The 12,728-nt window shown below is 41.3% G+C and overlaps 2 protein-coding genes across 3 annotated transcripts; both read right to left on the bottom strand.

Moving 5' to 3' along the window:
- Positions 1-1,395: 1,395 nt before the first annotated feature.
- On the bottom strand, positions 1,396-6,321 carry atf4a (activating transcription factor 4a). Of its 2 annotated transcripts, none has more exons than XM_041035999.1 (4): positions 6,155-6,321; positions 4,923-5,102; positions 4,228-4,530; positions 1,396-3,230 (listed from the first exon to the last, which is right to left on the bottom strand). In XM_041035999.1, exons 2-4 carry the CDS (start codon positions 4,969-4,971, stop codon positions 2,242-2,244), a joined length of 1,341 nt encoding a protein of 446 aa, XP_040891933.1. In that variant the 5' UTR covers positions 4,972-5,102; positions 6,155-6,321; the 3' UTR covers positions 1,396-2,241. The 2 variants fall into 2 exon arrangements, with proteins under 2 accessions (XP_040891933.1, XP_040891934.1); XM_041036000.1 differs by having other exon boundaries at positions 1,396-3,227.
- Positions 6,322-7,186: 865 nt separating this feature from the next.
- On the bottom strand, positions 7,187-12,625 carry LOC121181161 (apolipoprotein L3-like). The gene is made up of 8 exons (XM_041036985.1): positions 12,522-12,625; positions 10,986-11,036; positions 10,009-10,110; positions 9,874-9,913; positions 9,733-9,784; positions 8,877-9,006; positions 8,527-8,715; positions 7,187-8,004 (listed from the first exon to the last, which is right to left on the bottom strand). The coding sequence occupies exons 1-8, from the start codon at positions 12,528-12,530 to the stop codon at positions 7,576-7,578; spliced, it is 1,002 nt and encodes a 333-aa protein (XP_040892919.1). The 5' UTR covers positions 12,531-12,625; the 3' UTR covers positions 7,187-7,575.
- Positions 12,626-12,728: the final 103 nt, after the last annotated feature.

Below are 12,728 nucleotides of genomic sequence, written 5' to 3'. Positions count from 1 at the left end.
TAGACTGTTTACATGAAGTCAGCACATTATGCAAATTTATGTCTACCCTATTTCTCCAGAAAAGTATCTGGAGAAATAAAACCAATGAGGAACAACAGCATTTTATAAATAACAATAATAATAACAACAACATGACAAAGATCATTTTTAAATAATGGATGCAAACAAATGTGACCAAGGCCTACTTTTCTCTTAACATCAACACAAAACGACAACAAATTAAAGAGAACAGAACAGAAAGCTTGTGCATATCATATTTAGATAAAATGATTAATATCCAGAGCAACTTATTTATACATACACACTACATATCAAAGTCTTAATGAAGCAGCCTCCATTATCTGTAGTTCTCTGGGTCTACAGATCAGCCTGCTCTTCTTATCTACGCCTACTGAGGAGGGCAAGGCCTCCCTGCCGCGGAATCTGTCAGGGAGGAGTATTTAGGCGTATGTATGTGTCAGTGTGTGTGTGTGTGTGTGTTTGTGTGCTTTAGTGGTTTTACTGCCAGGACTAAATTTACACAGCTGCTTGACACGAGTCCGCGCACTCAGCTAACCCTGAATCACACACATGTTCCTGTTACTGTCGGGAGATAGTACGCTGACTTCATTCAGTCCCAGGACGTATAATGTTAATCATTACCAATATTCGCATAAATGCCATCACAGTTGAGACAGAAATGACGTTACACCAGTATTTTAAACCAGTCATACAGGCTGTCCTCAGCTGCTTTGACTTCCAAACTATGTCTCCAACACACACACACACACGATGGTTGATAAAAACATCTTTAGCACTCAAGCTTTGAACCAAACCATACACACACACCTGTGGCTCAAGTCTCATGTTAATGTCCTTCCCTCCCCCTTCTCTCTGTCACCCACCTGCGAAACCCACTATGAGAATGTAGTCTGGTTTCACAATTACAAGGACCTTCCCATAAAACATTTGCCCAGCTGTTTCTCGCTTTCTTCTTCCTCGCCTTCCATTTCCTAATTGAAAGCTGCAGTTTTAGCTCCAGGTAATGACACAGGACTTCACATCAGCGTTTTGCATCTGAGAGTTGGCCGGTTTGAACTTGTTTGGCAGGTTGAGTCAGGAGAAAATACATTCACACTAATGCAAATTCTGTCCAAGACTTCATTTGTGGATGCTTAGAGCTTGTGAGAATTAATCACATATAAATAGGAACAAGCATAAATAACTCAAAACAAGATAGACAATATGTTCAAAGAAGTCCTCTTGGATAAAAGGAAACAGGATAGTTTGGCATGAAAAAGGCCTGTTGGTTCGACTGTCAATGCATTAACGGATTCTAAAAAAATGCTGCAGCAATAAATCACTACTTTTATGCTGTGTAAAGAAAACTCTGCGGAAAAAAGCACATTACACGTGTCACTTTTGAGTACTGATAGATATTTATTAGAAAAAAGAAGAGCAAAGCATTTTTACAAGCCAAACACCTGCACTACAACTGTGCTATTGGAGACATGATCACGTTTTATCCTGTATTAAATAACAAAAGCCACAATAGGCAAGCAAAGGAGAAGAAAACTATATACACAAAAAAAAATGCTGACAGTGTAACATCAAGAATTCATGAATATGCTGAGGCCCCTTTCTGGACTTGAAGCTGTTAAGAGGAAGGTTGAAATGGGTTGATACTGGGTTAAAAAGGAGTGGGTAACAAGGTAGAGGTGGTATCGTGGTATCACTTTGCTGACACAGGAGTTACTTTCCTGAAGTTGAGTTGGGGTCTGGCTATCAACTGATGCTTGGAGTGTGAGGGGATATTTAGTTAATGGGTTACAAGTCTACACTACACGGATCTATGGTGACTCATGTTTCGCATGCCTAATCTACAAAGACAAATATACACCCTGCCTGCTTGAACAAGTACTGCTAGTGAGACAGGGAGTACACATGGGGATCCAACAGGGGACTGAGAGACAAGCATGTACAGATGCTTCACCTGACTACCTCCCAGCCCCCTGCGCTACACTACTAATCTCATCGACTTCCAGAGGCTATTCACTTCTCATTCAGCTATTCCCTTTTCTCTGTTCAGTGGTGAGTTTCATACATCCACCCTCACATGCCATTTTTTCTTTAATCTCTTAAAACATGTACTTCTAATACTAAACTGGATTTCTTTGTTATGGCATGTGAGCCTTAGAGTAGGAAATCGACCCCATCGCTACTCTGCAACAGCCAGACTGAACCACATGAACATTCTGGTAGTTAAGCCACAGAGCTGGCCTTGCCGCGGCGGTGCTTACGAACTTCCTCCATCAGATCCTTGAGATACTGAATCTCTCGGCTAATGGACTCCGCCTTCTCTGTCAACTCATGGTTCCTCTTCTCCAGCTCTTCACACTCCGTGTTCAGCTTCTCCTGCTCAACTCTCTTCTTCTGCCGGTAGCGAGTGGCTGCCGTCTTGTTCTGCTCCATCTTCTTCAGTTTCTTCTCCACCACCTTGGGAGCACCAGACGCTGATTTTACCCTTGAGACCTTTGCTGAGGGGGAAGCGGTGGTGGGTTCCGGTTTGGAGTAGGGTTTGGTCCTGGAGGAATCAGCTGTAGGGGAGGGGGCGGGAGGAGGTGAGGGGAGGCGAGACGGTGAGCCAACAAGTGACTCGATTCCGGAGTCATCGTCACGGTCCCTTGATGGAGAAGAGGATTTAATGGGCTGGTCCGGGTGAGATACAAGGGAAGACTCATCTTTGTTGGTGACCAGGAACACAAGGGGGGCAAGAGACAACACAATTGGGCTTGTGGTCTGAATGCTTCGACTGGGATCAGGGATGGTGCTAGCAGTAGAAGATGGAGCCACTTTCTCTGCATCGAGCACATCCACTTCGCTTCCTAGCTCCAATGTGTCGGCTGGAGAGGGTGGAGACAGAGAGGGAGCTGGGGAGGGAGGCTCAGACTTCATAGCAACCTCCTGGTCAGGAGCCATCTCTGTCTTCTCAGCCTCAGCTGGGAGCTCCAGAGGGAGGGAGGGGATACTGGGCAGTGACAAACCCAGGTCGAGGCTGTTGTGCGAGGTGGGGATGGTTGTGTCGAAGGAGTCGAGATCCAGATCCATGTGGGAGTCGAGCGAAGCCAGGAAATCCTCAGGGGAGCTGGGAGAATCATCGGATGAGCAGGAGCCAATGAGAGAATCCAGGTCCAATTCACTCAGGTCAATTTTCTCTGACATCCAATCCATACCTGAGAAGGCATCATCTGCTGACAGAAACAATTTACTTATTGATACTGAATCAAAACCAAACTACAGACTAAGACAGAAACAATAACTTTGGACATTTTGAAGGTGCAGTTTGGAACTCAGATTTTCAAAGACTACAAAAGCAAAGGAGTCACAATCAGTATCTTCATGATAATTTATTCAGCACAAATCTTTCCAACTCCAACCCTGTATTATGTTTTGTAACACACAAAAACACTTGACCTCTGTTTCAGCAAATGAGGATATTGTAACAAAGGAATACACGTCATTGTGAAATAACGCATTAAAAAAAAGAAAAAAAAAAAGCCAGTCTGAGCCAAAATATACGTAACACATACTTAGAGCCACACCTGCCAGCTGCGAACCAGTGAATGTTCATCACGGACTACCACACCTACCAATTATTCACTCATGTTTTGAATTCTGGTATTCGACAACATGTGCAGTGTCTTGCAAAAGACAAAATACTTTGCACACTTTCATATTTACTAAACACATTAAATCCTAAATATTTTGAGCAACGTTAGTCCCTCACTTTCCAACTCTGACTGTCTGAATATAATGTGCCATTCTCTTTAGAAAGCACAACATGACTAAGTAAAACTGAATTTATTTATCTAGAACGCGCTGCCTGCAGGGCAACCTTAAATGCTTTACTGACACAAAACCGCCCATGTAAAATATTTACTGCTAACCTGAGAGCAATTAACATTCCCAACTTCACAATCACCTCTAACTGCCAGACAATTTTTCGCCCACAATATTTTTTCAATGCACACTCTCTCTGATGCAAAGAATGTGCTTCTAATTTAACCTGTAATTTAATTTTGTCACTTTTCCTCAGCTCAGTTTTAGTCACCAACTTTCCTTTTTCCATCTTCCTGTAGTCTCTGTAATCCAGCTCAACTGCGCTTCCAATGTGGTGTTCTTTTTAAAGACTAATAAGAATGATCTTCTTCAAACATTTAAGAAATGGAAACCTGAAGTCACTCTCACCTTTACCATCGTCTGCTCCAACGTGGGCATCGAGCAGGTCGCTGGCACCGAGCCAGGGGAGGGACAGTGAGTCCGCTCTCGCCTTGTTTCCCAGGAATAAGGGGAGATGGGTGGGAGAAGGAGGAGAGGGAGGTGGGGAGGACGACACGATCTGGTAGGGAGACAGGGAGGATGCATAGGAAGAGAAAGAGGGGGGTGGCGAAGCTGGCGCCTTCCCCTCTAGAGAAGAGGAGGGAGAAAGAGCTTCTTCTTCATCTTGGTCCAGAAGGGGCCCCATGGGGTCAGCCATCAGATACGAGGGCCCTGTGGACAAGGATGTCCTCAGTAAGAATCTAATTTTCTGTGCAAATTATCTAAGTATTCCACTCATTTAACACTGAATAATCCTAAACTTGTTTCAGATCATATCCCTGCCAAATACAGCCATCTAAAGCCACAAGTAAATACCCTTAATACTATTAAACTTAACAGTTAGGGACACCATCACAAGTTACTATAAAATAAGATGAGCTACCAGGAGAGCTATAGGTTAATGCCACAACACACTGTCCACATACATGTCTGTTTTGAGCCTAAAAACCTAAACTTTCAATTTATTTTTTGTGTCAGATAACACTCCAGGAAGCAAAACTTTTCCCTTTATTCAGTAATGTTTGTGGTAATGCTTTGGGAACATTTATCATCACTACACCAACCTAAGTACAGGGCCTCCACGTCCTCCAAGGCCAGCTGGGAAAGTGTCATGGCTGCTGCTGGTCAGTGGTAGCCGCAAAAGACTGAATAAAAACAAAGGCGAGTCCGATGACGTTAACAAGTCGAGGGGTTTGGTACTGCTGTCGACGGCAGCAAAGCTGAGGGTGGTTGCCGAGAGAGACCTGGGTAAAGGGGAAACAGACATGAAAACACCCACACGGTGAGAAAATGAGGAACACAACTCAGTCTGAGCGCTCACTTATTATGAGGTTAAACATAGGTGGAGCAGAATGTGTACAACCAAAGCAAAACATAACAAAAAACACACTTTTAAGGAAAGGGTGTTGGGACCCCCCCATCATCAATCCTATAAAAATATTATGCCACGTGGTTGAGAAGAGTTTGAGCAGGCCAACCTTATCTGTGCACCTAAGAGACTCCCCATGGTGTATATTCTTTTTCGGAACACCCACACATTTAATGAGTATAACTACCCTCATGCAAACAATGCAACTTTCTGCGTGTGCGCTTGCGTCGTTAAGGACGTTAACATGTCTCACATGGGGGGTGGGGGAGGCTAATTTTGGCTAATCCGTTCCACTGAGCTGTCAAAGCCGTGTTGATGGTTAACACCCCGCCCTCCACCGGGGGATAACATTTCCTAATTTGGTCATGCTTTGGTTCGTAACCCCGCCCTCCGAAAGAAGGCAACCGCCATTTTCACAACATTGCCATCTGTGTGAGGGCTGTGTGGAAAGGACGTTCGGTGCGCGCCATTTTGGACACGCCACGTTGTCAGAGTTTAATATATACAAACCCAACCAATGTTGACAAACACTTAACAGTCTTAGTACTGATGTGAAATACATGTGAACTTTACAAGTGCTTCGTATGATCATTTCGCTGCCAGCTGAAACAGCCACTAACACGCCTCAACGATTTAAGACAAAAGGGCTCACAACACAGACTGTCGGGCTGGCGGGGACTACCTCAGCTGACGGTCTGTAATTAGACACCGACACGACACGCCAACTGAAAACCAGGAAATCCACATCTCAGGGTCTACTTTAGTTATCCCAGTAGCCTTCAGGAACACACGATTTTCAGCGCGCCTAACCCTTACTCAACAGGTCTGTTAACTTCCGACACTTGCCGGTCGAGCTGACATAAATGTCGACTCAGACTAGACATAAACAAAGATGAAAAATATCGACAAAAAAAATAAAGTACTTACGCCATTTTGCCAGAAATAGCCAGTGCACTTAGCCGTTGCACTGCCGGGTTGTTGCCGCTGCAAGGATCGCCGCCGCGCGCCTTTACACTGCCATTTTAACGCGGGAGAGCTACCACTAACCGCCTTTGACCACTTTCCTGTTGTGAGAGCGAAGAACGGGCGGAGAGAGCCGCTCGGCTATATATACAGCCGCAGCACCGCCTAGTGTATTCCTCCGCGGACACGTTTGTTTGCGGTAGAGGCGAGAGTCAGAGGAGTTTCCTTTACGATCACAAACAATAACGGACGCCCATGTCAGTTGGGCAGTAGCTGTAGTAGCCAAACATGCGCACCGCTACGATTACTCCGCTCTCGTCTTGTTTTTGATTGGTTACATGTGTATGTCAATACGGTTGACAAGATAGATCCATATGGGGCTTTGAGCACGAGTTCCGCTTTACCTCAAATATAGGTCAAATCCAGAATGTAAACACTGAGGAGGGAGGTACTGTTGTGGGTCTTTCACGCAAAGACAAAAACGGTCAAATAACGTCAAATATCAACATAAAACGTATATTACGTAACACATATGTCAAGATATATCATTCAAAGGAAAATAAAATAAAACTCTTACATTTATATTATATTTTATTGAAGTCAGAATGTCCCCGTTTTTAGCATGTCTTCAGTTCAGTGGTATGAAAAACAGCTGGTTTGAGCTGTATGGACTTTTTACGGATGGTTTTAATAAAATTGTATACTGATATGTATTTTAAAATCACGTGTCTATCAGTTATATATCCAGCCTTTGCCCTTTCGCGGGCGGTCCCTGCACCTTAGACATCAACAACTAATAAAGAACTACAATATTTCTTTATTAGTCCCTTGTGAATTCGTGGCATTTGGTGGATAAACATTAATGAACCTGGCTATAGTTAACAGGGGATAGGAACTGGACTGCCCTCAGGTGGTTAAAAAAAAAATTACAAAAATATTTCTTTATAACTTTCAGTGTATACACGTGAACAAATGACAAACTGGCTACTGTATGAATATTTATGATACTTAAGGATTTATTAGTTTAAGAAAACATTTTAGCAAGAGCATCATGCAAAGTAGCAAAGAACAGCAAATATTTAAAGCAGGAGAGGTACATACAATAATTATATCAGTCAAAGTAAACAGTCTGAAACCAGAAGCCACAGAGCTACAAAAACAGTGGGATGTACAGTATACAGTGTCAACAAAACAAACAAAATTAAAGACATTTCTTGGGGATCAGCAGAAAAACTTTAACCCTTTCCTTTATGTTTATCTCATTTTCACTTTTTTAACATAGGAATACCACATGTCAAACCGTAACTTAATGCATAAATGCCATACTTAATGTATAAATGTGAACATAAAGACAGGCAGAAGGACTTAAAAACATTTACTTTACTCTAACACTCTGGGCAGTGCTCACTGAACAATTCCTTGATTTGCATGAGCTCATCCAATCCACCACTGAGCTCCTCTGCTAGTTTGCGGATGTTCAGTGCAAACTTCGACTCAAGGCCCTTTTTCAGCTTTTGCCCATCTTTTCCGTTGGTAAAGTAGAAATCCATGCCAAGGGAAAAGCCTTCAATCAGCCCAGATGCTTTGCTAGCCTCCATGGCCTTGGAATCTACCCCTCCTTTAGCAGCAAGATCTATCATCTTTGCTGTCCTCACCGAGCTCTTCCTGGCTTCACTCAGAACGGACAGATCATGCTTCTTTAGGCTCCCCATGCCCTCGTTGATGTACTTCAAGCAGTCCTTTACTTCCACCATGATGTCCTTGTACTCTTTGCAGATCTTCTCAATCTTCTTCTTGTCTTGAGTGACGTTCACCTGGAAGAACAGAACGGGGGGCACTGAATCAGGAAATTAAGTTCCACATCTACTGGCTTTAACTTTAATAATTTGTAGGCAAAACGGCAACACCTGAACAGGTAGTATTCTCTGTAATTCATATGAAGGAAGAAGTAATAAAGTGCACTATAGTCAATGCATTTTGATTTCTTCCCTCTTTATGTCCCAAGTACAGCACTGTTTGTTTTCTTGCTGTGTTATAGTTGCCTAAAGGAATGATGCTGATGAACATCTGTCAAATCTTAACCATGACATTTTGTCAATAGTGTACCTTAAAGCGAGGCAAGGCCGTGTTATTCATATGGCACATTTCATTACCCATAAACTCAGAGTGCTTCTGTCTGACATGCATATAGCAACATTTACGGCAGGATCTAATAAACAAAACACAATCAAAAGAAAATAAGAAAAAATCTGCAAGAAAAAAATATTTTATAAACCCCACAAACTACAAACAAAGACGTAGTTTAAATCCGTAATGTTTGTTTCATGTCAGGTCACCTTGTTGGCGATAGCTGCTGATGCACCAGTGACGCCTCCAGCTGCAGCCACACCCACGCCAACCGCAGTCAGGGCCAGAGAGGCTCCCAGTGTGAATGGCGACAATATCACTCCAGCAGCTGCTGCCACACCTCCCGCTACAGTTGAAGCTCCCCCGGTAATACCCGCAATCTTTGTCCCCTTTGAGAACTTAAGATCATAGTGGATTTATTTGATATACTTAAACTCAATTGTGAACGAAACATTTCTAAAATGAACTGGTGCAGTTTATCAGAATTAATTTCATCAATCTTTTGAATAAGCTACCTGCAAATTAAATGACCTTTCACTGTCATGTAAGGTCTTGTTACCTTGTCTAAGTTGTCAGCAATGGAGAGCAGCTCCACAATGTATTCCTTCAGGGTGCCGCCGTCTTTTGACAGCAGGTAGATGTAAACCTGAACAGCTTTCTCAAGCTCTCGAGCTTTAATTTTGATGATCCTGAAATGTATCATAAGAGCATTTAATCCGCTTATTATAACTGTGCTTTAATTATAGAAACCTATTCAGTCTAATCTAAATCAAGACTGAGTTTGTGTCAAGAGGGGAAAAGCAGTGTGGTTTTTAAATGACCTTTCAGGTCTAAAATTTTCACCTAAGAAGAAACAGAAAGGCTCTAGGGATGGCAATGTCTGTCAGCCAGTCCAACACTATGGTCCAGACTAACATATTTGACTGACTTAACTATTAGACGGATTATCATGAAATTTGGTACTAATATCAGTACATGAGAATACATCCTGCTGAATACATCCTGTGATTCCCTGACTTGTCCATTAATGGCACCATGAGGTTAACATTTGTGGTTTTTGGTGAAATGTCTCAAAAACTATTGGTTGGAATTTCCTGAAATTTGACACACACTCGTGTTCCCCTCAAGATGAACTGTTACCACTTTGGAGACCTCTTAATTTTGGTTATGACCAAAAATACCTGTAACACTAATGACAATCCCATCATCCTCAGCTGCAGCAAATTGGAAAATATTAAAATGCCACCACGCTGAACTAAGCTGGAGAACATGGAAAACATAATTTCTGCTAGAGAACTCAGATTTGTCATTTTGAGCATGTTAGCATTCTGTTAGCATTTAGCTCAAAGTGCTGCTGTGTCTCAACTACAGAAACAGGAATGATGTTTTCTGATGTTTTGAAAAGATGTAGTAACCTTGATTCTTTCTCCCCTGCAAACTGGAGGCATTCTCCCAGTGAACTCCAGGCTGCAAGTCAATTAAACTGTAGTTTAGCAACAACAAGAAGCCAGTCTCACTGGGAACATGAATACTTTCAAACTGCTTTTCTTACTTACGTATCTTTTCCTGCCACCAATCCATCACAGAGCAATCATCCTGGTAGAAGATGAGAGGTAATTTATTAACACAGGTAAAAAGACAATGTATTCCTTGATACTGCTTTAGCGAAATAATTGTTTCAAAGTCATTACCTCGGTTTTATTTTCCCCGCCAGCCTTTTTTTTGGGAGGTTTGGGAGGCAGTTGAGGAGGTTTTGCTTTGCATTTATTTTTAACTGACTGTTCACCAGTCACCTGTGAAAATAGGAGTCAATCCAGCTTCACTGAGTAAAAGAACAAAAACCTGTTTTTAGATCTTTGTGATTACATATGAGATCAGTTATCTCATATGGTGGCGATTTTGACAGCAGAGGCATCCAGAACACTTCCATTCTTCTCATGTCTTACCTAACTTTTGCTTCATCTCATGACATGGCAAATTTTGCAATTTTCTTTATCCCAGAAAAACAGCTCTCAAAATGAACATTTAGAGAAAATATTTTGTGGTTCTTGTAGCTGGGTATTGTAAAAACAAACTACTTGTTCAGCCTTTTTGAAGAAATTTGTAAAATATGAAAATGTTCTTTTTTTTCCTTTACTGTGGGGGGATTTCAGGGGCTTCTTGCTGTGAATATCAAGTTTCCCCAAATATCCCCAAACTGGGATTCCCCAAACACCTAAAATTCTCCTAGTTCACTTCTGATAAACAAGGTGGAACCTTTGGGATTTGGGGTCACTACTGGGCATTTTGACAAAATCAGATGAGCAATGTTGCATTAACTGTAACTTTCTGCTATTTACAGTTTCACTTCCCTATGAACTCATTTGAACTCTTTCAGCTCCTCCTACTGTTGGAGGAGCTGAGCAGACCAAACCTCCCTGAGTTTAAATGAAAAACAAAATACAGCATCAGTCTCAGGATCTGACAGTGTTACAACATGACACTCTATGTGGCTGCAGGTTTTTGTTCCAACCAATCAGGAGCACACAGTTTGACCAATCAACTGTCTGAAGACTGAGATCAGTTGGTTAAATGACTCATGTCTGCTGTGCTGCTGCTTGGTTGGAACAATAACCTGCAGCCACTTGGCCCTTTGTGGAACAGTTTGGACAGATTACTGAGCACCAACCTCAGTCTGGCCTTGAGGGATAGACTGTTTCCTTGGCGTTGGAACTGGAGGCTATGGATTCAGGAATAAAGGAGGCAAAATTCATTAAATTACATATGTCTACACATCGAGGCTGTTTGGAGAATCTGACGATGCATTCTATAACACATTATAAAAAGTTTAACCAATCACAGGACATTATTTCAAATACATGATTCCATTATTTATCTGACATTTATCCAGATGATAAAACTGTCTCTTAAAACAGTAATGCAAATACCAGTGTATTTTCCAGAACTTCAGATCTACATTAAGCACTTAATACAGTACATGAATGTAATTAAACATGGTCCTGACTGGAGTCCAGTTCCCAATCTGCCTCTATCAGGGTTGAGATCTAGCCATGCCTTCAAAAGAATGTCTATCAGAAAAAAAGGTTTCAAAGCAACTGCATAATAGATTCTTGTCAAATTCATTGTTGTATTTTTAGGAAAACATAAACATGATCAAGACAAAACACTGTTAATCTGCGTTCCTAATCTGAACAATCATTCATACCAGTGTCTATCAAGTTGGACACTTTCAGTTGAAGTTGAATTCCAGACAACTGAGGTGTTAATCGACCTTGCCATGCGTGGCGGACGAGGTTGATTACATTTGTGATGTTGGCACACTCACATCGTGTAATGTCAGTGGAAATCATTCATTTGTTAAAGTAACAAGATCAAAACCATTCAATATCCAAGCACATCAGTGTTTCTAGTAGCTAGTTTTCTAGTAGTAGATGCTACGAAGTTAAAGAACTGACTAATCAGCTGTTAATTGTTGTATTAGAAGCAGCTATTTGCAACAAAAATTTGAAAGTTAAAATTTAAAATTCAAAAGTTTTTTGGAACAAATACATTTGTTTGGTTGCTTTAGCATAGGCTCAATATCTAGTACCAAATTTCTGTTTTAACAACTACTTCAGAGTGAGCATAGGTTTAGAAATAAAATGTGACTTTTATAGCAAATTTCATGAAAACAACAAGCCTCAGAGGATATTTTGTGATGGAACTGAAAAAGGGATGTGAAGGTCTGTTGATTTAAAAACTATCAGGCAATGTTACAGACACTTAAAGCTCTGACAGAATTAAAGGCTCAGTAAACTTAAATTCCAATAAAATATCTTGCCTGTTCCCACTCGCATCGAGCAGTGCAGACATTGGTTTCACTTTCCATAATTTTTTAAATATCCGTCTCTGAAACTTGTGTTTCCATCGTTAATGCACTGGATTTCCTTGATATGTTCAATAATTGTGACAAAATTGGGAGTGTTTCTGAAAAGAGATATCGCTGTTGAATGTTTAAAATGTCATTTTAGTTTTAAAATGTTAAATCATGGAGCAGCACTGATTAATTTCTATTCACCTTCATTAAAATCTCAAAATCTCAGAACAAACCAATGCTGTCTGCAGGCTAGATACTAAAAGCAGAAACAGAGCCGATACAGATAAACTTACATACAGACAGATCTGAAAAAGTAAGTGACATAAACTACATTATCTCATTTCTTACCTTTGGCATTGTGCAACTTCTGCAATCACTGTCATTCGCTGCTCTCACACTGACTCTCACTGGAGTAGTAAAGGTTCATCTCAAAATGTAAACCTGTTAGACATGAAAAAGATTGACATCTTATGATTCAACTGGTGCTCGGTTCGTGTACGTTGATTTAACTGTTAAACCAGTTTTTCTGGAAAGAGTCATACTCATACAACCATT

This window comes from Toxotes jaculatrix, chromosome 4 (genome assembly GCF_017976425.1).
Source record: "Toxotes jaculatrix isolate fToxJac2 chromosome 4, fToxJac2.pri, whole genome shotgun sequence".
NCBI lineage: Eukaryota > Metazoa > Chordata > Actinopteri > Toxotidae > Toxotes > Toxotes jaculatrix.
This window is presented reverse-complemented; position numbering and strand designations above follow the sequence as displayed.

Bases quoted from the DNA above. Each gene is read 5' to 3' on its own strand.
- atf4a (XM_041035999.1), bottom strand. From the start codon at position 4,971: ATGACACTTTCCCAGCTGGCCTTGGAGGACGTGGAGGCCCTGTACTTA. The intron at 4,531-4,922 runs GTTGGTGTAGTG...CCTTGTCCACAG, and splicing joins CGTGGAGGCCCTGTACTTAG to GGCCCTCGTATCTGATGGCT. The intron at 3,231-4,227 runs GTGAGAGTGACT...TGTTTCTGTCAG, and splicing joins TGGAGCAGACGATGGTAAAG to CAGATGATGCCTTCTCAGGT.
- LOC121181161 (XM_041036985.1), bottom strand. The intron at 9,914-10,008 runs GTAATGACTTTG...ATCTTCTACCAG, and splicing joins GCGGGGAAAATAAAACCGAG to GATGATTGCTCTGTGATGGA. The intron at 8,005-8,526 runs GTGACCTGACAT...CTGTTCTTCCAG, and splicing joins CAGCAGCTATCGCCAACAAG to GTGAACGTCACTCAAGACAA.